The sequence below is a fragment of the Oryzias melastigma genome, linkage group LG7, assembly GCF_002922805.2.
Source record: "Oryzias melastigma strain HK-1 linkage group LG7, ASM292280v2, whole genome shotgun sequence".
Lineage (NCBI taxonomy): Eukaryota > Metazoa > Chordata > Actinopteri > Beloniformes > Adrianichthyidae > Oryzias > Oryzias melastigma.
In genome coordinates, this window is record NC_050518.1 from 18,317,689 (window position 1) to 18,342,082 (window position 24,394).

The following is a 24,394-nucleotide window of genomic DNA, read 5'->3' on the forward strand; positions in this document are numbered from 1 at the left end:
CACTCTGTTTTTGTAGGGTACAAGTGAGAAAATACAACCCCCCCCCCCCCTTGTTATTATCCACTTCCTAGCAGCTCAAAGCTGTAACACAAAGTTCCAGGGTCTCACCCTGCAGACCAAGAAAGAGGGAAGTCACGGATAAGTAAAGGATTTGTTCACATGCAAACTTTATATTTACAACTCATGTTTAATAAAGCTGTAAAAGGGATACTTTATTGGTGTGCTACCAAATAGAGAATAAGTAAAAAGATCAAAACGTGACGCTTCCAAGAAACATGATTTCCCACACATCTGATTATGGCTGTGCATAAGTCGTCCTTGAGTTTTAACTTCCAGCCTGGAGAAACCCTCAACAGCTCCGCAGAACATCTGATAACCCTTTAACACCCAGTTTTTCTCATGGTGTGCTTCTTAAACTGTAAGAGAAAAGTGTGATTAGAGCAAATGTGAGAGAGAACAGATGAAAGGGTGATGATGAAGTGTCAAAGCAGACTCCCTCACTGATAAAATGTGTGAAAATGAATCACATCCCCTTTTGGTGAACGTGCTGAAAAAGTTTTAAGAGGTGTTCCAAGAGTAAAAGAGAGCCGTGTATTTGCTCTATTCGGATAAATAAGTAAAACTTAAAGACTTAATTTGTGTGGAGTCCAGTGATAAACTGTTTTGAAACCCTCCGGTGTGTTTCCATAGCAGCAGAGTGATGATGTCAATGAATCCGCTCCCCCTTTTTAGGATGGAAAGTACTGTGAGGCTGAATCCCAAAGCAGAAAAAAAGAAACAAGATATGCTCCGCTAATGAAATCTTTTGTGCCCTCTGACCCCTGTGTTAACCCGCCACCGATCGACGCGTAAAAAAAAGAAGCAAAACGCTTGAAAGAAGCATTATCTGCAATTCTTAGCTTAACAGCTCAAATGGATCATTGAAGGTGGACGGATAAGAAAGGCTCTGATCTTCAATCAGAGTACAGAAGATAGCAACCCAACTGTGACACTGATATCTGTTTTCAGTGTTTTTGATCTCACAAGTGAGTGAAACAAACACAGCAATCTCTATGGCTTCTCATTCCAGCGTTGACTCTTATGCTCTCGTGTTCTTGGGTGTCTAAAAACAGGGGGAGTGAAGGAGCCCTCCTGGATTAGGACTCTGAAACCATCAAGTGCCCCCGACAGCTGTGATCTGGCCCCTCCAGACGCTTGGGATGTCTGCATCAGTCCACAGTCAGACTCAGCTCCTTGGATGGGTTATAAATACGCCGCCACAGCACACCCAAATTTAACCGAGGAGTCCGATGCCCAAAGCAAAGAGTGAATCAACTCCACAGTCACTGATTCCAGCAGGCCTGGATCATTTTTATTAAAGTGTGTATTGCAGCCTAAACCACTTTTCTTGCTCTGCTGTGAGTCAGAACACTAAATATTCCCACACACTGAAGGGTACCTCACAAGTCACATCAACACTGTAATTACACACACTTTGAGCTGAGAGTTTATAATGAAAATATAATTAGTTACAAGAAATAATCCATCACTTTTGCCTGGAGTTTGTTTTGGATTTCTCCATCCCTTATCAGACTGTCTACTCTAAGTTTAAAGGAGGACTGTGGTCCTCTGTTCATGAATTTGTGCCCTCTTTTTTTGGGAGATGAGAAGTTCCCGCTTTCCTTTTTCTTCTTCGGGGATCACTAGCTCCTCCTCCTCCCTCTCCAAACTTTGCTGTGGGAACTCCCTGCACATCATGGTGAGGTGAGTGGAGTAGGCGTGGGTCTGGAGCGGAGAGAGGCAGAGTGTGAGAAGCCAAGAGAGGAGTGAGGACGCTGTGGAGCAGCTGACGGCGCACGAACCCAAACCCTAAAAGCAAACTTAACATGCAGTTTTAGTCATCACTCCCCGTTAAAAAAGCTCGACCGGAAACCCCAAAACACTTTTCGGAGCATACATATTATGGTGGATTATTCTTCTTCTTCTTTGAAAATGGGTTTGGAACGATTTGGCACAAAAGCGCCGGGGACTGTTCTCTCCACAGCCCGCTCGTTCTGCTGCGTAATCGGGCTCCTGGTGACTCTCTCTCCGCCTGTCTGCGACGCGTTCAACCTGGACGAGAAGAACCCAACAGTTTACAGCGGACCCGAGGGGAGCTTTTTTGGATACGCCGTTGACTTTTATCTGCCTGAATCTGCCAGGTAAGACTTTACTTTTATATTATTATTCAGAGAATCTCACATGTTGGAACTTCCTTGAGTTTTTACCCCACGCGCGCATCCACTTTACGCAAACGTGTTTCGCGCAAACTTTCACCCGTGCGCTTTGGATAAACTCGAGAACAGCTGAAGCTTTGCCTGGAAAACCCCCCAAGACTACAGGAAATGCATCTATTTACCGCGTATGATGAGTGCTGATATTAAATTAGGCAACTTTACGCACTGACCAGGGCGCGCAGCCAGCCAGAAAATCCTCATAATGTGTCATAAATAACTGCTGGAATAATATTTACGCATCGAGGGTCTCAGAGGATGAATAAAACAGAAAGATCTACATTTTTAAACCACACATGACACCACAACAAGCTGCAGTCGTGCTGCCGCTTGGCTGAGCGGGGACGTGATCCCTGTGACACCCAGCGTGCAGTGACAGTGTCAGCATTCCTTCTGCGAGGCTTCGAGCATCAGTCACTTCTGGAACTCTCAGACTTCTGCATACATTCCTGCGGTCATGTCTAATACCACAGCAGTCTGTGGAGAATAGAAATGGACTTGAAGGGTGGGGTGGTGTTAAGTTGCAGCTAATACTGGATTTTCTGTATTGGTGAGGCTTATTAAAGCCCCTGAAGATGTCCCATCAGAGCTTCAGACAAGGCTTGAGTGGGTTGCCAGGAGTTGTTTTCCTGTTGCGTTTTGACGACAGAAACAGACACGCAGAACGCCCCCGCCACCTTTTAACCCCTCATCTTTAGCTGTTTCTTTAAAAGCCTCCTGCTATTACTCTTAACTGTTCTTCCTGGGAAGCAGAGGGGGGGTTCGAGTATGATTTAGGATATGAAGCTTGTATGTAGAGACCCCCCCTCCCGTGCTGTCACTCCCTCCTCTTCATCACCTCCTTAGCTGATGTCATTCTGCAGTGCTTTTTAATTCATCCATCGCCCAGACCTCCCCCTCCCCACTGTCTAGCCCCTCTCCCCATCATCCGTCTGGTTCAGCACCAGACGTCATCTCACACCGATGACTTAATTCCAAACTTCCCATCGGTTGGGACACCTTTTTTCCTTCTTAGAAGTGGGGAGGTTTCCAAGCCTGACGTGTACCTCCACCGGCCCACCACACTTGTATCATTCGCTCCTCGCCCCAGACTTCAAAACCCCTCCGACATTCAAAGAGTTTCTGTTATCTCTTCTGGTGCCAACCCATCATCCTCGCCCACACGCTGGAGACGTGGGGAGTGTGGGAGTCGCAGCCGCCACGGTGAGGTCAGCGGTGGGTCGAGATTCTTCTTGTCAGGAGGATGAGATGCTGTGAACCTGGTACCAACCTTATGGGAAAGAGGCGGATGAAACCTTTTAAATCAGCCAAACTTTATTTATTTAGCCCTTTTCAAACATTCGTGCCACCCATGGTGTCTTCCAGAGCCAAAGTGAAGAGGTTGTGCTCAATCAGCAAAATTCAATGAATTGGGAGAGATTTTGACTTGAAACTATAATTAGAAAGTACATTAAAAGTTTTCTGAAGTAAATTAGACAAATCCATAAAGAAACGTATCTTTTATGAGAAAGCTCATCCTAAACATGACCTGAAAGTGAAACGTTATTGCAAATAGACCAGCAAAAACACAGAATAGCCACCAAAGAGTTTGATTTCAGGGAGTCATTTCCAACTAATTTTAAAGGAACAAATTAATCTCTGGTTACACTGCAGATCTAACAGCTGGAAGAGGGATCCAAGATACTTTTTCCACTCATAAATGCCTTCTTCTAGGTCTACGAATTCCAGCCTTTTTCCATCTTTGACGCTAATCCTTGACAATGAGTTTATAAACGTGGCTCTGCCTGACCCTTGGGCCTCTGTAATAAAGTTAAATTTGAATGCTGGTAAATGGCCCACCGTGATAGATGGCCTGAGGACAGTGTCTGTGAACTGTGTGTGTGACAGCTCCTGTCAGAAAATACGCAGGAAGAGCGGGCGGACACACCGGGGATTTTTACGTCTGCTGAGCTTTAACAGACTGGAGGAAGTCTCTGTATGTCGGAGCTGACAAGCCAAAACTTGAAGTACGGTGGCCGAGATCTGGCATGAAAAAAGTAACAGCAAACAAAAAAAGAAACTGTGCAAAAAATAAAATATCTGCAAACAAAAAGATTTCTCAGCAAAAATTAAAAGTAACTGTAAACATAAAGTGATTGCAGCCGAAATAAAAAAGTAACAATCTTTTAAACTCTGTATTCAACTCTTTATTGTTGCTGCAATTGCTTTTTTGTTTGCTGATATTTTTTTTTTCCCACAGTTCCCTGTTTTGTTTGCCGTTACTGTTTTTTTTTTCTCCGCCACTGTATTAAAAAGCCACTTTGGTAAAAAAAAAAAAAAAAAACGTTTTTAACACATTTTTGTGGCATTTATCTGATGATATATTAAGAAAATTTCTGAGTATTTCTTTATTCAAATCATTGTGAATCCGTCGCATCCACCTATAGACCACTAGATCCATGTACTCCTCACCAACGGTTCCAACTTTGTGTCCTAGAAAGCAAAACAAGATTTTTTATTTTGGCTAAAAACAGCATACTTATAAATAAAAGACCACTGAGAACACTTTTACAATAGAACAAAAGATGATTGAAGTGGGTGTTCATAGAGTTTATACACTTAATTCTGAAAAAGCAGTACATTTCTTCGTGAAGGTCTTCGTCAAATTTCCCTGATTTCAGCCATAGACATATATAATCACTGGACAAAGTGAGGTGTTGACGTCCACCATAGAAAAATGCTTTACCTCTGGCTCTCGCAAAATCAGGCCGAAGACCGTCACCGTGGCTTCCTGTTCGCCTGCCGCCATTTTGAAACCTGTCGACAAATTTAATTGATTTCAACCATAGACATATATTAATCACTGGACAACGGGAGGTTTTGACGTCACCTTTACTTCCTGTTCGTCTGCCGCCAGTCCGAGTCAGTCTGAGTCGTGTTTTTTGAGGAACTACCGTCGCCAATCACGAGTGAGCTTGTTCTTGAGCAAGTCCACACTGAAAGCGGGCTAGAAAGAATCTGTCAATCAAACGTTCGAGGCGGGGCTTGCGGGTACCACATGCTTCCACTGAGGCTTTCGATTGGTCAATTTATAACTTGAATGAATTTTAAAAAATATTTTAGGATTAGAAAGATGTTAACCCTTTAACACAAAATCTTTAACGCCGCTTTTCTCCTTCAAAATCTACTGGAATGACGTTGATCCTGTAAATGGTTGAAAAGTAATAGTAAATTAAAGAATGACTGAGTAATAACTGTCTATTTCTCAGTAGAAGTCTATGGGACTCGACCTATTTGAAACCAGCAGGCTGTGGTCGACCTGTCCATCGTTTCTACAATCAATGATTTCAGCTTAATTGACCCTGTTAAACCCAGTTAGAGTTGAACTAATATTGACAATAGACCAAGGTCTCTTTTAGCCATTAAAGCCGACTCTTCCTTCTCTTCTCTGGCCTCGCTTCAGTTCCAGGGATGTCCTTCTGCAAAGAGCTGCTCCTAAATCCAAACAGTGAGTGTTTGATCTGCAGGAGCAAAGCTTTGTATATTTGCACAGACAAACTCCCTTTCCATGCAGACGCAGAGCCCCTTCGGCTGGCGGCTGGTACTGTTCAGCATTGCTCCAGTGACAAATGCATTTCTCCGTTTATCTGCTCCTATGTGGTGTTTGTCAAACCTGGAAACTCATCTACCAGCAGCAGGTTTTGAGCTGTAGATGCAGCCCAGGCGGGCACACCGTGTTCCCTATAAAGTGCTGCTTTGTTGTAGAAGGGGGTTTGTCTGAATGAGCCCGCTGGAAAAAGATGTCAGCGTGGATGTTGATGATGTGCTTTAAAGAGCCCGTGGACTCTCGCTTTGGGAAAGCCCTGAGGACACAATGTCTACTTTGTAACGGAGTCGCCCTGACTCACTTGGCCAGATTTAATCCATGACTGCCGACAGGCCTGGTTTGTTTTAGTGGCTACCCACAAAGTGACTCATATCTCTGGTAATCTGATAAAAAGGGCCGTCCCTCGTATGGCAGTAAGCAAGCAGATGACGCCATTGTATAGTATGAATCCTAATGAAGGTGCCTTCCAATTTTAGAAATGGTCTGTAACCTTTGGCAGTTTGAATGTGAGGCTATGTGCATATCTGGGTCGTGGGGGGGTGCTTAGACAGCTGCAACCCCCCTCCACTAGCACCACCTTTTAATATGATAGTCTCCCTGTCCTGCGGTGGACCTCCTGAGGGGGCCCATTGTGGAGAGGTGTGAACGGTTAAAAGCCCTCCAGGATGGTTTTAGGGGCTGTGAAAGGGAAGGGGCCGCGCCATGTTTGTGTTTAGAGAGGGGGGGTAAACAACATTCCGGTATGTGAAAACGCATGAGTCTGTTGGTGTTTTTCTGTTGTGAATGTTTGACATTTTTTACTTACAGCCTGTCAAAAAAACGACAAGTTGGTGGTATGCAAAAAAAAAAAAAAAGAAAAAAAAAGCTGTTTGTCTTTCACCAATAATTCCAAAAAACCAACATGATGGGGGAACTGCAAATGGTTTGTTAAATGGATGAGCAGGGGAAAAAAATGTTAAGCGTTGTTGGTATCCAGTAGCGGTCCTTCAGTCTTCCTCCATTAAAACCATCCGCGTTTATATGAACAATTTTATGTTTCTAACACCATACTAATACACATGAATATTAATCTATGGAGCAATTCCATCATAAATGGATAATTTACTGTTAATTTACTGTTTGACCGTCCAATCAGAGGCGATTATGTCATCTTCTGCCCCCATGAAGCTACAGAGACTCTAACTCAAAACGTTATTCCAATAATCAGTGTTTTTTAGGGCTGGGTTAATAAAATTGATTAAGCTTAACAGATAAATAATTGATTCATAAAAATATACATCAATTTAGCACATAAAGCTAAAGTCCTCTAGCTTGATGCTAACGTTTAATGGATGCTAATGCTAACAGTCGGTCGACCTAAACATACATTGCTGACTAAATGTTTATTCACTCACAGGTATGAATTTTCCAAACTCTCTTAAGGAAATATTTTTTAAAGTAACTTTTTTGTGGTCTAAAGCACAGTTTTCTGTCTTCTTCTTCAGGAATAAAGTGTAATGTTATAGCATGATCGCCACCCAGTGGTCAAACTGAAGCGCCCTCCAGGAGAAGCAGAACAATGTTTACAACGTTAAAGATCAGAACATTTTTGTTGGAACTTTTCCTTTTGACATAACAAGTAGCACTGTATGGTAGTAACAATCTCATTATTTCACTAATACACTTTACAGAATGTGAACTGTATCAGATTAATATAAATACATTAAAATCATATAGTAGATTATTAGTGTATTTATAAACAAATGTTTATAAATGTGTAAACTCACAATTGAATTGAATTGAAGAATCGAAAGAATCGAAAAATTTTGGAATTTAAGCGATCCAGGCTTATGTGAATTGAATCGAATTGTTTCAGGAAATTATAATCAATACTCAGACTTAGTGTTTTTTAAGGAAAAATCGCCACAAAAATTGGAAGTGAGGACAGAAGCACTGACTGAGCGAAAGGCAGACTTTAATGAATCTAGCAACAAGTGAGGGCTAAAATCTGATTGGTTAGAAACTTTGATGTGAAAAAACAGTCTGATAGTAGCACAGCCGAGGCGCAAGGCTTTGAGAGAAGGTGACAGAACAGTTGGAATGATCTAAAATATATTTTGGGCAAAGATATATTTTAAAAAAAAATCTCTGTGATTTACCTCTAATTTCAGGCCTTCACCGAAGGCTTTGCAGGTCCTGACGTTGGTGTCAGATTTACTAAATGGATGAATTTGCATATAAAACTAAAAAAGAGTTGTCTCTTTTTGCTTGTTGCAAGAAAAAAATCATGTCTAAGTTTAAGTATCCTTAGCCAAAGGTAGTTTCATGTCTCACACAAGTGTGGAAATGCCCTTTTTTCCCCAAGTAAGCGTTCTCCTGGCTTGTAAAGAAACTTATAGATTTCTTTTTCCACTGCTCAGACTTCAGAGCCATGTGATCATTAACAAAAAAAATATGGCTCCATCCTCAGTGCACAGTAGACTCTCTGTAGTCCCACACGCCATCCCAGCAGGCACTGCTACTCTCATCATCTTCCTGTTCCTGGACAGCGGCGCTGCCGACCGAGTGTGTTTGTGTGACCAGACCGTGGTCCAAGCAGCAGCTGTTGGGACTCAAGCAGCTTCTGTCTGGACTCGGCTCAGGGAGGACACAGGACTATTCATGGGAGCTGGAGAAAGTCATCAATCAGCACATCCTCTCTTTAGCATTTAGATTATCTCCTTTTTTAGTGGAAATTCTTGAGGATTTTAGTTTATGGAGGATCCAAAAAGTAAGAAAACTTAATTTGGGGAAAAACTTTTTTCTGAATGAGAAAGCTCCAGTGTTTATGTTCTTTGATTTACTGCAATTTTACAACCATTAACACAATCAACATCATTCCAGTAGATTTTGAAGGAGAAAAGCGGCCGCTTTTCTCCTTCAAAATCTACTGGAATGATGTTTGATCGTGTTAACGGTTGAAAGGTTAAGTATGTTAAAAATGTTGTCTTTAAACTTCACCACCGACGCCTCATGTGTTAAAGGGTTAAATATTATTATGACACTTTTACCCGAAATTTAAAAAAAGATGTCGTTTTCTAGGACATAGTCTTAATTTGAAGAAAAATAATAATTTAAAATAAAAAAAATACAGAACTTTTGTTGATTGATCCAATCTTTTACTTTTTTTTAGTGTTGTTGAGCAACCTTTCTGTTTCAGTCGCTCAAAACATGCACGAATACTCAAATCTGCTTGTAGGATTTGAGTTGGTTCACTGATTTATTTGCCGATTTCCTCGGATCCGCTGCTGTGGATCATTATCCTGTTGCATGACTCAGTTTGAGGCCGAGTCGGAACTGATGGAAATCTGATGGATGATCTTCCAACAAGCTCGACAACAGTTTGTTTTGACACGACGTTGATGTGCTTTGTGTTTTGCCAAACACTTCATGCTCTGGTCAAACATCTTGACTTTGGTCTGGTCCATTCTAGGGACATTATCTTAGAAATGTTGTGGTTTGTTCAGATGCCACTTCTGCAAACTGAAACCATTCTGCTTTGTTCCTTCAAGAGGAAGAAAGGCTCCTTTTTTCTTCAAAATGAGCTTTAGTTGTAATCATGAAGTTTTAACAGCTGAAATGTTAGGGAAGAACAATGATGTGATTTTACTTTTTAATTAAAGGTTAATTATTCTCCTGTTTTCCCTTTAATAAGATGAATTTTGCATGGTCTGACCTTGAGGTGAACTGGCTGGGACATCCACTCAATAAAGGATGAGCAGCGGTCTGAATTCACTACGTAGGAAGGGTTTTCTGTGTAAAATGATGAACTTATTAATTAATATATTAATATCAGCTAACACACTCGAGTGCTACAGCCTGACAAACTACTTCAAGTTCCACTCTGATGAAAATTGTGTTTGTGGTGCTTTTAACATGTTTTTGTAGTATTTTTCAAATGATTGAGGACATTTTTTTTAAAGAAAATTAAGCTTAAATATGCATTTCTGAATATTTATTTATTAAATCCTTATAAGCCAGGAACGGATGAAAAAATGCAGTTGGAAAAAATATAGATGTGATGTAGTATGTACAACACCAAGCATCTATTCTAATGCATCCATGCAGACAAATGGGTCCACGGACGTCTTTGTTTTCATTGTCTGAACTGGTATTTTCTTTAAAGTTAAACGACTGGATAGCTCCAATACCGCTCACCATTTTTGTTTGCTAGCTTGGGGTTGTGAGGGGCTGTAAGCTAGAGGGAGAGAAACAAAGTGGTGATGAGAAATGAGGGAAAACTTATTGAGTGTGACAGAAAAGATGGTGGCTGAAAATCATTAGGCGGAAGGAAGTCAAAGACCGGAACACCATCCCCTCCTTTCTCCTGCTGCCCATTTCGATCAAAAATGGCTTTATTTTGGTTGAAAACTACCAATATAACCGTCAACTCTAATAGATACTTTGTTTTTTATCGTTTTAAGTTTCAAACCTTTACCACCTGAGGTGTTTCTGTCGATCAACAATGCTCTTTGACAAATCGTAACTCCTTACACGATCAATATGAATCACCTGATCTGCAGAGAAAAATGGTTTTGCGCTGATAAGCAATACTTTAAAACGACTTTTCATGGATATGGAACACATTACTAATATAAAGTAATTGTATATGTGTGCAAAGCTACTTTAAAGTGTTGCTGATTCACGTAGAGCGAGTAAAGGGTTAAAGCTAAACTGCGGTCAAACGTAAACACTGGTCTTTTTTACAAATCTGAACAGTCTTGTTAATATCCTTTAATAACGTGTTTACCCTCTTTTGACACATTTTAAGCTAGATCTAAAAATTAAAAAATATATATTTTAGAGAAGTGGCTACAACTTAGTAATCTTGTGGAATTTCCGCGCCCGGCTAATGATTTTCAGCCGCCATTTTTTTTTTTGCCACCAGGTCCTCATAAGCTTACTCCACGGCAACAGTCCTGCCCACAACTCTAATGAACTCCTGCAGAAACAATGCCCAAGAAACCAACATTTTTTTACATTTTTTATTTTTACTTTTGGCTAAAAATGGCAAAATTATTTGAAAAGAGCACTGGGAATGATTTCAAAATATCACTGGAGTTGGACTTTTATCCTGAGTATAAGTCACCGTTTTTTTTTATAGTTTAGCCAGGGTTATTGTGTGTTTTTTCTTTTTGAAAGACATAAATAGGCTTATTTATTTGTTATTTTCCCACCGGTTGTCCTCTAGCAGTTGTTTCCTCTAACATCTGCTAGAGGGCGCTGAACCTGAGTATTTGCTACTGACAACGGTAGAAGAAGTGTCGTCCAAAACAAACATGAGCATCTGATTGTTTGTCCTCTTAAACTTTGATATTTTTTCTTATACACATCAAAAGATTGGTATCATTGTTTTTATTGATTTTTTCACTTTTCTCCTAAAAGTGCAACTTAGATATGGTTTTATTCTTCTTGATTAGACATTTTTTGACCACGTGACTTATACTCCGCTGCGACTTATACTCAGGAAAATATGGTATATTAGACTTACAGATAATAATCCATCCATTTTCTTAACCTCCTTAATCCCTTTTGGGGTCACGGGGTTGCTGGAGCCTATCCCAGTCATTGTTGAGCAAATGCAGGGTACACCCTGGAGGGGTCACCTATGGCCCAGACAATTACTAATCTCCTTATTTTTTGTGGAAGTTCTTATCTAGTGTCTCACAGACGTGTTTCTGCACTTCATCGCTCAGACTTTAATCACAGTCATGTGTTGTTCATTTGTAGCCTTATTGTGGCGCTGCTAACAGTCGTTTTCTGTTCCATATCTTCATAAAAATGTCCTCAGCTAGAGTGTAGAAGGACAAAAGGTCGCTCTGGAAAAGATGGAGCCGTCTGCATGTGGAGTCCCTCCATTGTTTTAGGCACGTGTTGATCACTTTAGTGGAAATTCCGTGAGGCGACGTGCACGTTTCCCCTCAAAGGTGGGAGAGTGAAGGGGGCCATTTGCCCCCCGACTCCCCTTCCCCTGCATGTGTGCCATGGCGTTCGTTGAGCCTTGTTTATGGCTGCAGATGGTGGCTGCAGCCGCCAGTGGCAGGCTGAACAAATGTGATTTAGGTTTTTCCCCTCTTACTCGCTTAAAGCTGTTAGAATGGTGTTCAAGTGACATCAGCTTCGCAGCTGGAGGACAATTTACTGTGGAATGGTGGAGGGCTGTGCTGCATGAATGATGGTGGTGGTGGTGGAGGGGGAGCCTAGATATTTGCCTGTTGACAACCCCAGTGTGAAACCTCACTATAAACTGAGTTAGCTAAGGGTCCACACAACACTCACATCAGGCTTAATGTCTGAACCCTGCAGAAATAGTGGTTGCAGTAATAATGCGGTGAGACGTGTTTTTTTTTGTAGAAAGTCCCCAAACTGCTTGAGCTTCCAATAAGCAGCTCTCGTTTGCAGTAAAATGCATCTTATGTCAATTACAGTAGCTTGGGATTAGTGTTTAATCGTTAGTTAGGTGATGGAGATGATTAGTGGTTTCTATGGGGAACCAGTTAAATTTTAACCTAACATTTTTTCAATGTTTTGGACATTGCTCACCTAATTCTGCTCTTAATTGGTTATTTCATGGCAACGTGGACTTAAGAAACAACCGCATGACTGTTATTTTCTGTCTCCAACTATTAGAGCACATCACTGAGAAGACAAACCTGTTTTAGAGCTTTTCATCTTTCTATTTTACTTAGTAAAGTACAATTCCGCATTTTTTTGTTTTGTTTTTTTGCGTTTTTTGAGTTAAATAAAGACAAAATAGAAGCATTTCTGCTGCACATCATGACTTTGTAGCATCCGTAAAGGTTCTGTCGTTATAAAATTTAACGACAAAGCTGTTACCATTCCTAAATATATGAGTTTTACAATACAGGAACTTAAAGTTTATTTTTTTAAATAAAACTTTAAGTATAAATCTGAAGAAAATTGTGTTTTTGGTAATTTTAACATGCTTTTCTGGCATTTTTCTGATGATAGAGGAGAGTGTTTATGAGTGTTTCTTTATTTGGTAAGAGCCTAGTTTAGCTTAGTTTGTTTAGTTTTTTTTATCATAGCAACCATATATTGTTTATATTTTATGATTGACTTTCTGCTTTTGTAAAATTACCAATATGAAGCCCAATGGGACAGTTGTTTGTGATATTGGGCTACAGAAATATAAAAAAAAATGAGTTAAATTGTGGTGAATCAGGAGAAAATGTTTAAAAATGGGCCACAAGCTCCCTGCTCCACTCCATTCTGATGCATAATTTCTGATCCATTCTGATGCAACCATTTTTTTTTCACCAGTAATGTTAGATTGCGGCTGTAAGCTAGCAGGAGAGTGTACACAGATGGATGATGGGAAGTGGGGGAGGGCAACATTCCCGCCCACAACTCAAAGGTCCATTTCTAATGAACTTCCGCTGCTCTGCAGAAACTATGTCCAAGAAAATAACAGTTCTTCAAATATTGGTTAAAAACTGTATAATCATAATCAGAAAACCACTAGAGTGGGATTTTCTTGGACAGTAAAATACTACTATAACTCTTGATTTTAAACAGCTGCTGCAGATTTAATTTGCTAAAATGTGTGCTTTTAATAATACAACACAATTCGTTAATGCAAAATTCACTATGACAAGTTGGTATATTTGACTTCAGTAATGTAGCATGGATCTCTTTTGCAGTTATGTCTGAACAAAGGAACATTAGTACAGAAGTGATCACTATATACTAACAAATTGGTAAATCCATTTGCAAAAGTGCATAAAACATTTTTTCAAGTGCTACATCCATTTACATCCTTGCTAACCTTTTTTCTACATGTCTTATAACACACCATTCAGCTGCAAGTCTTGCACTCAAAAGTGTTGCCACTGCAGCAGAAATCCAACCCATCCTCTCTGGGGGTGAACAGCTGAGAATTGCCCTCTCACTGCTAATTCCATATTTTTACATGCTGATCCCAGGAGCTCCCCGTTTGACAAAGGAATTTGTAATGAAGCTCTTAGCTGACGATGGCCAGGGCTTCATGCAGTGTAAACAAGACGAAAGCTTCCTTTCACTCAAACGAGTGGAAAATCCTAACCAGGCTAGATTCTCTGATAAGAACGATTCCTCTTTTATTAAAGACATTACCATGGGTTTGCATCTAAATCAGAGAAGCTATTTTACATCTGCATGCATCAATGAGTGCAGACTGCCAGCTTTGTGATGATGTTGTCTTGCTTGCTGTGTTTTTTCCTCCTTAAAAAGCTAACTATGCTCCCTCAGATCTCAACATAACAGTTGTTTTTCAAGTGTATAACCTTTTCTAAAGCGTGTCTTCTTCCACTTGTTTGATTGTTGCGTGTTTTTCTTTTTGCGGTTCTGAAATGCATTTCCTCTTAAAACATAACCAACCAATGAAATCTAAAATCTCTGATATTGCTACATTTGGACCTGGTACTGTCCTGCAACTCAATGCATGTGTGAAATATTAACCGTAATAATCCGATAATCAATCCCATTTTTATGAACATTTTTTAACTGGCAGCTACATTGTCTCACTCCTTATAGTGGTTGGCTTCATCTGGATTAATCTTGTTAGATTACAAAGTTGAAATTCTTGTTTCCTCGTGGGTAAGGTTCTAAGTTTAGCCAAAATAGTGAGCTATTGGAGGATCTATTGCAGGAAAGGGTGTACACTTCCTGTCTTGAAGCCCCCAGACATAGCCTGGTCCCATTGGCTCCTTACCTCCTTTACCCACATCAAAATGACTGCGACTCCTTGTTGGGTCAAGCAGAATGAGGTAATGGTTCAAACACTTGCCAAATGAGCTATGGGACATTTTTTTTCCTCTCTTCTAACCATACCCAGACTTTGATTGTCTCCTTTAGCATGTCATCGTTCTACCTTTTCTTACCCTCCTTCGTCTCTGAAGTCAGGCCAGGGGTATTATTGCCCCTTGACTCAGCTGTAACTCACTGTTTCTGTGAGTGTCTGCTGAAGTGGTTGGCTTGGCTTTCCTGTCCTTTTTTTTTAGTGGAGCTCCAAGGACGCCGTCGTTTAGCATCCCAGCTGTAGAAACACGAGTGCGACTCCACTTAGCCCGTCTGCTCTCTTGTTTTCCTATTGAATCTTTCCCCCTGAGAGCGTGTGTGTGCGAGTGTTTCTCCTTGTGTGTCCCAATGCTAAAAGTAGGCCTGCAATTGTCATGTGTGCACATGTGATAGCAGCAGTGGGTGAGATGCAAAGGAGGGCTTGTTTGAGTGCTTTGCATGCGTCCGACTGTCGCTGCCTCAGCGGTTATCAAGCAAAGTTTAGAACTGAAATAAAATTAGACTGTAATTTTATATTTAATTGTCTTCAAGTCAAAACGAAAGCTAAAGTTTAATACCATGGGATTTCACTGGGTGTGGATTTTAATTGCTTTTATTTTTTCCAACAGTGCAAGTGTGGTGATTGGAGCCCCCAAGGCCAACACAAGCCAGGTCAATGTCACAGAGGGGGGGTCTGTCTTCTACTGTCCATGGAGCCTCAGCCAAACACACTGTCACTCCATTGAGTTTGACACAGAGGGTAAGTTTAACGAAGCGTTCTTTAGATATGGACACACCAGGCATTTGAAGCGAGTTCAAGAATGTGCTAAACGCTGATTCTTCAACACGTTTTTATCCCCTGGTGTTCACTCTGGACTCTATCTTTTACTACTGTTTACTAACGCATGTCCACCACCTACGGTTGGAAGAGGCTTGGTGTGAAATACCAAAGTGGTGCAAATCTTGTCCTTTCGCAGCTCTATTCCCATATACGAAAGACTCTGTGTCATAGAATTCTGTCCGGGCACAAACCAAAGTTATTAATTTCTCCTCCATGATCAATTTTCAAATGGTTTGGGATGCCATCCGTCTGTCACTACCTGTTGTCCCTCTTGCAGTTGGTCCAGAACATTGCTGCTTGGATTTTAGTTAGGAGAGACCACATCCCTCCCATCATGGTTACCCTTCATTGGCTGCCTTTGAATTTTAGAGTTAATTTTAGGACTCTTTTATTAAAGCTTTTAACAATAGGGCACCGCCATACCCCTCTGAGCTTCTTTCTTTACACCCCAACCCTGCAGCGCTTTAGGTCAGCCGATCAACTTCTCCTGAAGATACTAAGGTCCAAGACGAAGCTCAGAGGGGAATGAGTGGACTCAGTCTATGGAATGGCCAGCAAAAAAAAAAAAAAAACATCTTTTTAAAACGCACTTTTAATGCTTTTGAAAAGGCATGAGACTCTCGTCTGCTGGTACCTTTTTTTCTTGCTTGAACCAGTGTTCTTGTTTTATCATTGTATTTATATTTTACTTTTAATCATTTTAACTTTTCAGTTTTTTTTTTTTCATTGCTTGAAGATTTTATTGACAGTGCCTTCTTTGACTTCCGTTATTTGAAGGACTCTTATAAATGAATAAACTATATCTATAACTATGACTATGACTAACTATGACTATAAATATGACTACGACTATAACTATGACAATGACTATTACTATGACTATGACTATAGATATAACTGTGGCTATAACTATAACTATATCTATACCTATGGTATAGTCGGATACATCTGACACCGGCTGATGACTATACCTATACCCATGACTATAACTATAACTATAACTTTTATAACTATGAGTATGACTATGAATATAACTATAGCTATTACTTTTATAACTGTGAATATAACTATAAATTCTACAACCATAGCTATCAAATAGATTCTACATAGAGCCCAAAAATTGTGTAACTATGCATGAACACAAAAGTTTTGAAAACGGAAGTACAAAGTGCACATTTATTCAAGGGTACAGACTTTTCATTAAAAATGGTCGATGGAACGCACGTAGCTTAGCTTCAGTTGAAACACTTTTTTTTGTCCATCTTCAGTGGTAAAGTTACCCGTTTTGTTTTCTTAAACCTAAAAACCAGAGACGGCGTCCGACTCCATCAAGTGTTCTCTGCTGTCCTTTAAAAACAGCTGGAGTGTTTCCGCTCTGGATCGGACGTCACTGTCGCACCTCATTGAACTGCTGTTGCCTTCATTAACTCTTCAACAGGGGTGAAACGGATAATGGGGTGAAGAGGTTTCTTTGGAACGCGACCAACTTCCTCCAGGTCATGCTCAGGAAGCAAATGGAGATAAGCAACTAATAAACAAATATTCATTACAAAGAAACGTTCTGTGTGTGTAGCAGACTTAAGAAGAGCGTTCCAGCCGAGTGGAAATTAGGTAAAGTGTTTCTGGCAAAAGACAAGGAAGTCTGCAAAGCTGTTTAATGAATGGACTCATGTTTCACCATGTTGACAGGGTCCCCATTAGCCTGTTTAGCACAATAGGGCCAAAGCACAGTGAGGAAAGAACACATGAAGTCGCCTTAAGAAAAACACAGCGATTCACACAAGCTGAAGAGCAGATCCTGCCGAGCACTTGGCTCACAAAATTAAAGCTCAGTGTTGTAAGCCAGATAAGATTTACTGTCCACACAGCACAATGGGGAGAAATATTCCATTAAGTATTTCGCAAGCCCCGGTAAGACAACCCTCTTTTATTGGACACCTCTGCTTTGACCCAGTGCTTTTAAAGTTTGTCTTGCATTATAAAAACGTGCAGTGCATCCATGAGTGCGGGGTAAGGACCACAGAGGGTGATGTCATGGCTAACCAATGAGGCCCCCCCGGTCAAGGTTGGTCCCCTGGGTTGAAAGAGAACGTCCTTCACTGCTTTGAAGCGGCGGATTAGAGCGCCAGAGGCAGCCCCGACATCTGGATCGCGGCAGTGGGGGAGCTCTCGACACGAGCTTTGAATGTAGCAGCGACGACCAGCTGTTGCACCAGTGACACTCACTTCTGCAATTTATTTGGTTGCGCAATTACATTTTTTGTTTCCTGTTTCTGCACAGTACAGTTTGATTTCAAGCTAAATGGTGTCAGAGGTTTCTGTGTTTGAGCCCTGACCTGAACCCTCTTAATTAGCCTAACTAATTGGGTCAAAGTGGCCAGAAGCCCCCCACCCATCCACTTCCTCCTCCACTGAGATAAGAGCTGTATGGATTTTGAAGAGGGCAGCAGAGAGGGCGATAGAGGGGGGCAGCTAGAGTTCCATTGCTTAGTTGTGTCTTCCACTCCCCCAGGGCCAACTGATGTGATGAGTGAATCCGACCATTTGTCTTCCCAATTTCTGACAAAAATACACACATTTAGCAGGAAAGGGTCTAATGGATGCTCATACTCAGTTCAAAGCGTTCATCTGTAGTGGTGCTGAGGCCCCCCTCGCTCCTGGTCCTGGGAATGACCAGCTCTGGCACCATGTCACATCAGCGCGCTGTGATAGCCGGCCTCCCAGAGGGGGTTTCTGGTCAGATGACAAGCTGCAGTGGTCTGTCTCAGGGTTTCCCTTAATCTCCCCTGTGGATCTCCCCTGCGATCATCTCTTTTGGATTGGAGCTGCCTTCTGTCGTGGAAAGCAAGCAGTGTTTCATCACCTATTTTAGTGACACAAAACCGACTCAGAACTCGATGACCCTCTTTACAATATTATGCTTTTATGCAGTAACAGAGCTGCACTGATGAGGTTACTTAGATGACAAAACAGGTAAAAATCTAGTTTATGTTAAAAATGTTATCATTTTTTTATTAAATGCCCATTCTGGGTGAAAAAGTTGCACTGTCAGCACAAAAGACATCAGGCTGTACGAATGCGGATATCTGGGTGAGATAATGTAAGACAAATGAGTAGAAAAACGGAGATAGTACTGAAAACGGAAACAGAAGAAGGAAGGTGAAGAGTCTGCCTGAACAGAAAAGACTAGGAATTTGGAGTGAAGAAGCTGGGTCAGAGTGTGTTTATCTTGGAGCCAAGTCCCATGGCTGTTTTCACAAAGACATGGAGCAGACCTTCGTCTTCAGCTCCAGGCTACTAGCTTGGCTGGAAGGGAATATTAAAGAGGAAAACCTTCATATATTTGCATAAATGGGTCATAGTGTCTGTTTATTCTAGCATTTGGGCAGCTTTTGCCCCATTCCTCTACCCTTTTTCCCCACAAACAACACTGCAATGTAAAATCCATTAGTTTGTAATTCAATATTTCTTGCTGCATAGTGCAAACATGTGTCTTCCAATAAAGATATGCTTAAATCAAGCTCCCTAAACCATCTGTCACATCACCTGCTGCTCTCAGAGTGGGAGATCGGTGTCATGGACCAGGTGGTCAAACAGAGCACAAGGGTCAGTGGGGTCAATCTGAACCAGAGCGGTCCAGCGCAGTCCAAGCCAAAAGTTGCCAGGTTAAGGTCACTGCTTTGTGAAAGTTCAGGAGGAGAGGGGCCGAATTGTGAAACCAGATGACTTACGAAAGGAATACATGTTTTATTTTGCTTTTGGAACTCAAGTTTTTATTAGATTTTTTCTTGTTTTTTCATATTTTCCCCAGGCGACCGTTTTGTCAAGCTCAACGAAACAGAACACAAGGTCGATTTCAAGTCCCATCAGTGGTTTGGTGCCACCGTTCGTTCCCATGGCGACACTGTTCTGGTAAGCTTTTTATTTTTTTGATTAAAACTACCATTAAAACCTATGACTCGTGAAGATATTCAGAATTTCCTACGCAAATGTTCTTGTTCAGCTACTTCCTTGACATCTGAATTTATTAAAAAAAAAATCACTTTCATTTAGCATCCTTTCATGTAGTTTAATTAACCAGATTTAACCATTTATATCATAATTTCTGAAACCCCTTTCTTATTAGCTTATCATAAATTTCCATAAAAGCTCAAATAAAAATAACTTGGTCAAGGTTTTCTGCCCTGTGCTTCATCCTCGTTCCACTAGGGGCAGTAGAAGGGCGTTTCCTGGTCGTTTCAAAATGGCAGCTTCCGTGAAATCTCAAAATCACTTTTGACGGGAAAAACTAAAGCACATTTTTAAAACTTGATGGTGTCAATGACTCTTCTAAATATTTTGTGACTACTTTCTATATTATAAGACGCAAAATGTGTTGATAAGGAATTATGTATTATACAGTTACTTAATTTTAAAAAATGTATAAAATTTTAGACAGTGGGTCAATAAGGGGCTCTTGTTCCCTGAACATTCATGTCAATATTTTTGCAATTTAAACTAACATTGTGCACAATATTTTTGTGGATTTCACTGAAGGGTTTAAAAAAAATCTCGATTCCATACTAACTATATTTTTCTGACAATTCTTTGATGTAGTGAGCTTTAGGGGGTTACAGTAATTTTGGAGCATAAGTTTGATATTTGCGTCATGGGGTTAAATGTCCTTTTATTCAGATAATTCACAACAAGATCAGCTTTTTTTTTTAAATATTTTGCTAAATATAAATAAATCTCGAACTCATTGAAATACATGCATAGGGAGTTATAACTTTTAGCAATGACAAAAAATGTATTTTAGTTCAATTCCTTTGACACATTTCACTATTTTACAATTTTTGACAAGTTTAACTATTTACAAACATTTACAATGCAACTTTTTGGACTAGCTAATTTAGCTAGCACACTTATCGTGTACGTTTTCTAATAATTTTTTGATCTAAACATTACTTTACCGTTAACAATGTATAGCTTTAGATAACTTGTGATTTTGTAGCTTTACTCTTTATTAAACACATTTCAGCAGATCTCCTTTCAAACACATTTTCTGCTGCTAGCTTATCGGTGTATCCGTTTTTGGTGTCATCCAGTCTCGCATGATAAAGAATCAAATGTGCCGTCTAATAAACTTGTGTGCGTAATGTAAACAAATCAAACAGAATTTTAAAGAACAGCAAAAATCTGTACACAAAGAACACACTTAATGAAACTCAACACTTGTGGTATGCTCGGATAAAGGAATTTTAAGCTTATGGTAAATGATGATGTTTGTTTTGGATGTTCACTGTTATGTCTAGCATTTACGGATAGTTGTTTTAATCTTGTGATGTCTCACTGTAGCAGCAAACCGATGAACAAAACTAATTTTGTTTTCCAATTTTTGTGCTCAAAGTCATGTGTGTGACCCCCAAATGACTTTTAAGTTTAGCTTGACCTGATTGTAGTAACTGTGACCCGGGTTAGGTTACGCCGTTACCCCGGTCCAGATGTATCACTGACCTCTGCAGAAACTTTGCTTTAAGTCTTGTTGCAACTGGAAAAACATGTCTCAGATGCTGAAAGCTAAACATCCTTCCCCTCTGTCCACCGACAGGCCTGCGCCCCACTGTACTCCTGGAGAACTGAAAAGGACACTCCCCGCTCTGATGTCACCGGAACCTGCTACCTCTCCGTCCAGAATTTCACCAAATTTGTGGAGTACGCTCCATGTCGGACAGGTAATGTTCACTTCTGTTAAAGACCCACTTCAATGAAAAATGTTGGTGATTTAAACAGATTCTTGTGGCATTTTTCTGATGATGGAGGGCGTATATAATGAAAATTAAGCTTAAATGTGCATTTCTGAGTATTTTTGGTGATTTTTTTTAGCTTTCCTATACACAAGTTCTTTATACACAGTAAAAACATTCCCTTAAAAATATGTAAAACATTCCTACTCCATTGGCAAAAAAAAAAAAAAATATATACCCATGAGGTAAATATGATAAAAGTAGTAGGGCAACAAAATAAAAAGTAATATTATGAGTTTTTTTCTTGTAAATTTATACTTTAAATCTTATAAATGTACAACTTCATATCTAATAAATTTATGATTTTTTTTCTCGTAAATTTACGAGTTTTCATCTTGTAATTTTACTATGGCTTTCTAAATCATAAATATATTACTTTATTCTGATAATTTAACAGTTACGAACTTTTTTTCTTGTAAATTTACAAGATTAAAAGTTGCAATTTAAAAACATTTTTTCATAAGTCTTACCAAGAATTCCTATTTAAAAAAAATCGAGTCACTAAGATGTTTTCTCAAACTGAGGTTATATTTACAATTAAAAAACTTTTTTGATTAGATCATTTTTCTTGCAAGACAGAAAATAAGGCATTTTTTCTTGAATCAGGGTCTGTTTCTTAGTTAAAATTCAGTTTCTGTAGTGCACAGAAGAAAAATAGTCAAATGTGTAAATTTACCAATTTCTTAGTTTTTTTTAACATAAATGCAAAGTTCAAATACATTTTAGTATCCACTGGAAAATAAAATATCCTGATCAAGATAATTTTTTTATTTCAAGATTTCTAAGGTAAAATTCAATTGGTAAATGAGTTTGGAAGTGGTTAACGCAGTGTTTTTTAACCAGTGTGGCGCCGTTCACCAGTGTGCCGTCAGATATCCAGGCGTGCCGTCGGAAATGAATACATTTCACCCAGTTGGTCTAAAACCATTTCCCATTGCCTGGATATCAGCCTAATGGGTGTTTATTTAATTCTAATACAAAACACTTTGATAAGAATGAATGTAAAGTTTGAATACAAACCACAGAGTTTTTATTTAGTAATGTGGATTGTGACTTTTATTAAGGAAAAATGTATCTTGTCACAGAAAAGGTTAAAAAACACTAATTGTCACTATTTCCAAGAACAGTTTCCCTAGTGTCGACACTAAAGTTTGGTTGGAATGCTTTAATTTCCAAATGATAGCAAATTGTGATTATTTATATACAAGGCAATATGTAACGTAACTGCATTTTGTTTTAATTAGTTTAGTAATAGTTTATTTTAATTAGTTTCTCAACTTGTACGTGTGTTAAAGGAACTTTGACAGTCAGTCAATTTTGTTACAAACCTTCAAATCCAAACTTATTATGTTTGAATTAAATCCAGTGTTAAACTTTTATATTTTTATTTATTTTTTGTAATCTACTTTTAACATTTTTCAGTGTTTATTTTCCCCATAGGGAAGAAAAAAATATAAATTTGCTTCAGAAATTCTTTCAAAACAACAAAAACAGATGTAAATAAATGGTCTTCTTGATGTGTAGCTGTACAATATCGTTTTTTTTATTGATGAGGAAAACTGATGTACCATTGACATTTCTCTGTGCCTCAGAAATCAGCGATGCCGTGGGACAAGGCTACTGTCAGGGAGGGTTCAGCGCTGACTTCACCATGGTAATTTCTTCCTTCCTGTTGGTAAACTTCCAAAGATTGGGCCTTTAATCTCGTCTTCCTGTTGTAGTAACTGATAAATGGTATTTTTCAGAATGGAAAAGTTGTATTAGGCGGACCAGGCAGCTACTTCTGGCAAGGTTTGCACCACATTTAGTTTAGTTTGAAACATGAGTTAGTGAACTTAAAGCTGGTTTTTGTGACCTTTTTCTCTGTTTTTTTTACTTTAGGGCAGGTGATCTCTGCTGCTAAGGAAAATATAATCAGTGCCTACTACCCAGGCTATTTCATGCAGGCTGTGGAGGGCCAGATCCAGACTAAACAAGTCCAGTCTGATCATGATGACAATTACCAAGGTTAGTTTTATTCTAACCAAAAAATAAACCTTTCACGTGTGCCGGCATGAAGACTGATTCATATCATTTGACCTTTTTGCAGGATACTCTGTTGCTGTTGGGGAATTCAGTGGGGATGGAGTGGAAGGTGAAATGCATAAAGAAAATATATTAAAAAAAATCATGACTTTCAGTTTTACTTCTTCCCAATTTAAAGCTTGTATCTGAACTTTATTTCAGATTTTGTCACTGGGGTTCAAAAAGGACGTTTGCTTTATGGTTCGGTAAGAGAAATCCATTCATATCCAAACTTTTCTGATTTCAGAGGCTGCAGTTATGAACAGTATAAAATATAGGAAGGAACTGCAGTGTTGTCAAGGTGGAAGAGGTTTATTTTTGTGAATTCCATTCTAGACTCTATAGCTCTCATGAAAGATGTTTGCCACGTGTGCTCTCTGCTTTGCAGGTGTCCATTCTAAACGGTACGGATCTGACGACCATGGTGGAGTACACCGGCGAGCAGGTACGTTTAAGAAAAACACGAGTTCATTCACACTTCTGTGTTGTTCACACTGTTCTGGGCTTTGGCTGAACAGGAACTTGGAAGTGTTGCATCGACTTTCTTCCAAGTGTTGTGGTTTATTAATAAGGAAATATCTGTGTTTTTTTTTTGTAAGTTTTTTTTTTCTTTTTTTAACTCAAGAGTGTTGCACACAACATTTAGAATTAAAATAATAAGCTGCATTGGAGGTCTAACTTGGTAAACATTTTTTTTTCTTCAAAGATTTTCCTTTATTCATTCCTATGGAGCCCCTAAAGGGACAATAAATAAAAAAAAAAATGTTTTCTAAAAATTTTTTTTTTTTTCTGGTGCGCACCAATTAGTAACCAGAAAAAAATGTTGTTTTATTATTTAGAAAACTAATTTTCTACCTAAATTTTTAGAAAAAAATAAAAAATTCAATTTTTAGAATCTTTTTTTTTCCAAATTACTATTTGGTGCACACCAGATAGTAACTAATAGAAAAAAAAATCTAAAATTCTAAACTGTCGCGCACCAGTTAGTAACCAGAAAAATATTACTCTATATGTGATTACACATTTACTGTTTAATTTACTTTAAAGATGTCAAAACCTGTACTTTATT

General features: G+C 39.4%; 1 protein-coding gene across 2 annotated transcripts in view; it reads left to right on the forward strand.

Moving 5' to 3' along the window:
• The first annotated feature begins 1,517 nt into the window (after positions 1–1,517).
• The window catches only part of itga5 (integrin, alpha 5 (fibronectin receptor, alpha polypeptide)), a 46,750-nt gene continuing 23,873 nt past the window's right edge, over positions 1,518–24,394 (forward strand). Inside the window, exons 1-10 of one of the 2 annotated variants that reach the window (XM_036212844.1) lie at positions 1,518–2,180; positions 15,264–15,394; positions 19,287–19,387; positions 21,066–21,189; positions 22,854–22,915; positions 23,007–23,052; positions 23,143–23,268; positions 23,351–23,395; positions 23,488–23,531; positions 23,714–23,770. In XM_036212844.1, coding sequence (XP_036068737.1) covers positions 1,942–2,180; positions 15,264–15,394; positions 19,287–19,387; positions 21,066–21,189; positions 22,854–22,915; positions 23,007–23,052; positions 23,143–23,268; positions 23,351–23,395; positions 23,488–23,531; positions 23,714–23,770 — 975 coding nt within the window. In that variant the 5' untranslated portion in view covers positions 1,518–1,941. The remainder of the gene's footprint in view (positions 2,181–15,263; positions 15,395–19,286; positions 19,388–21,065; positions 21,190–22,853; positions 22,916–23,006; positions 23,053–23,142; positions 23,269–23,350; positions 23,396–23,487; positions 23,532–23,713; positions 23,771–24,394) is intronic. The other variant, XM_024292521.2, reaches the window with a different exon arrangement.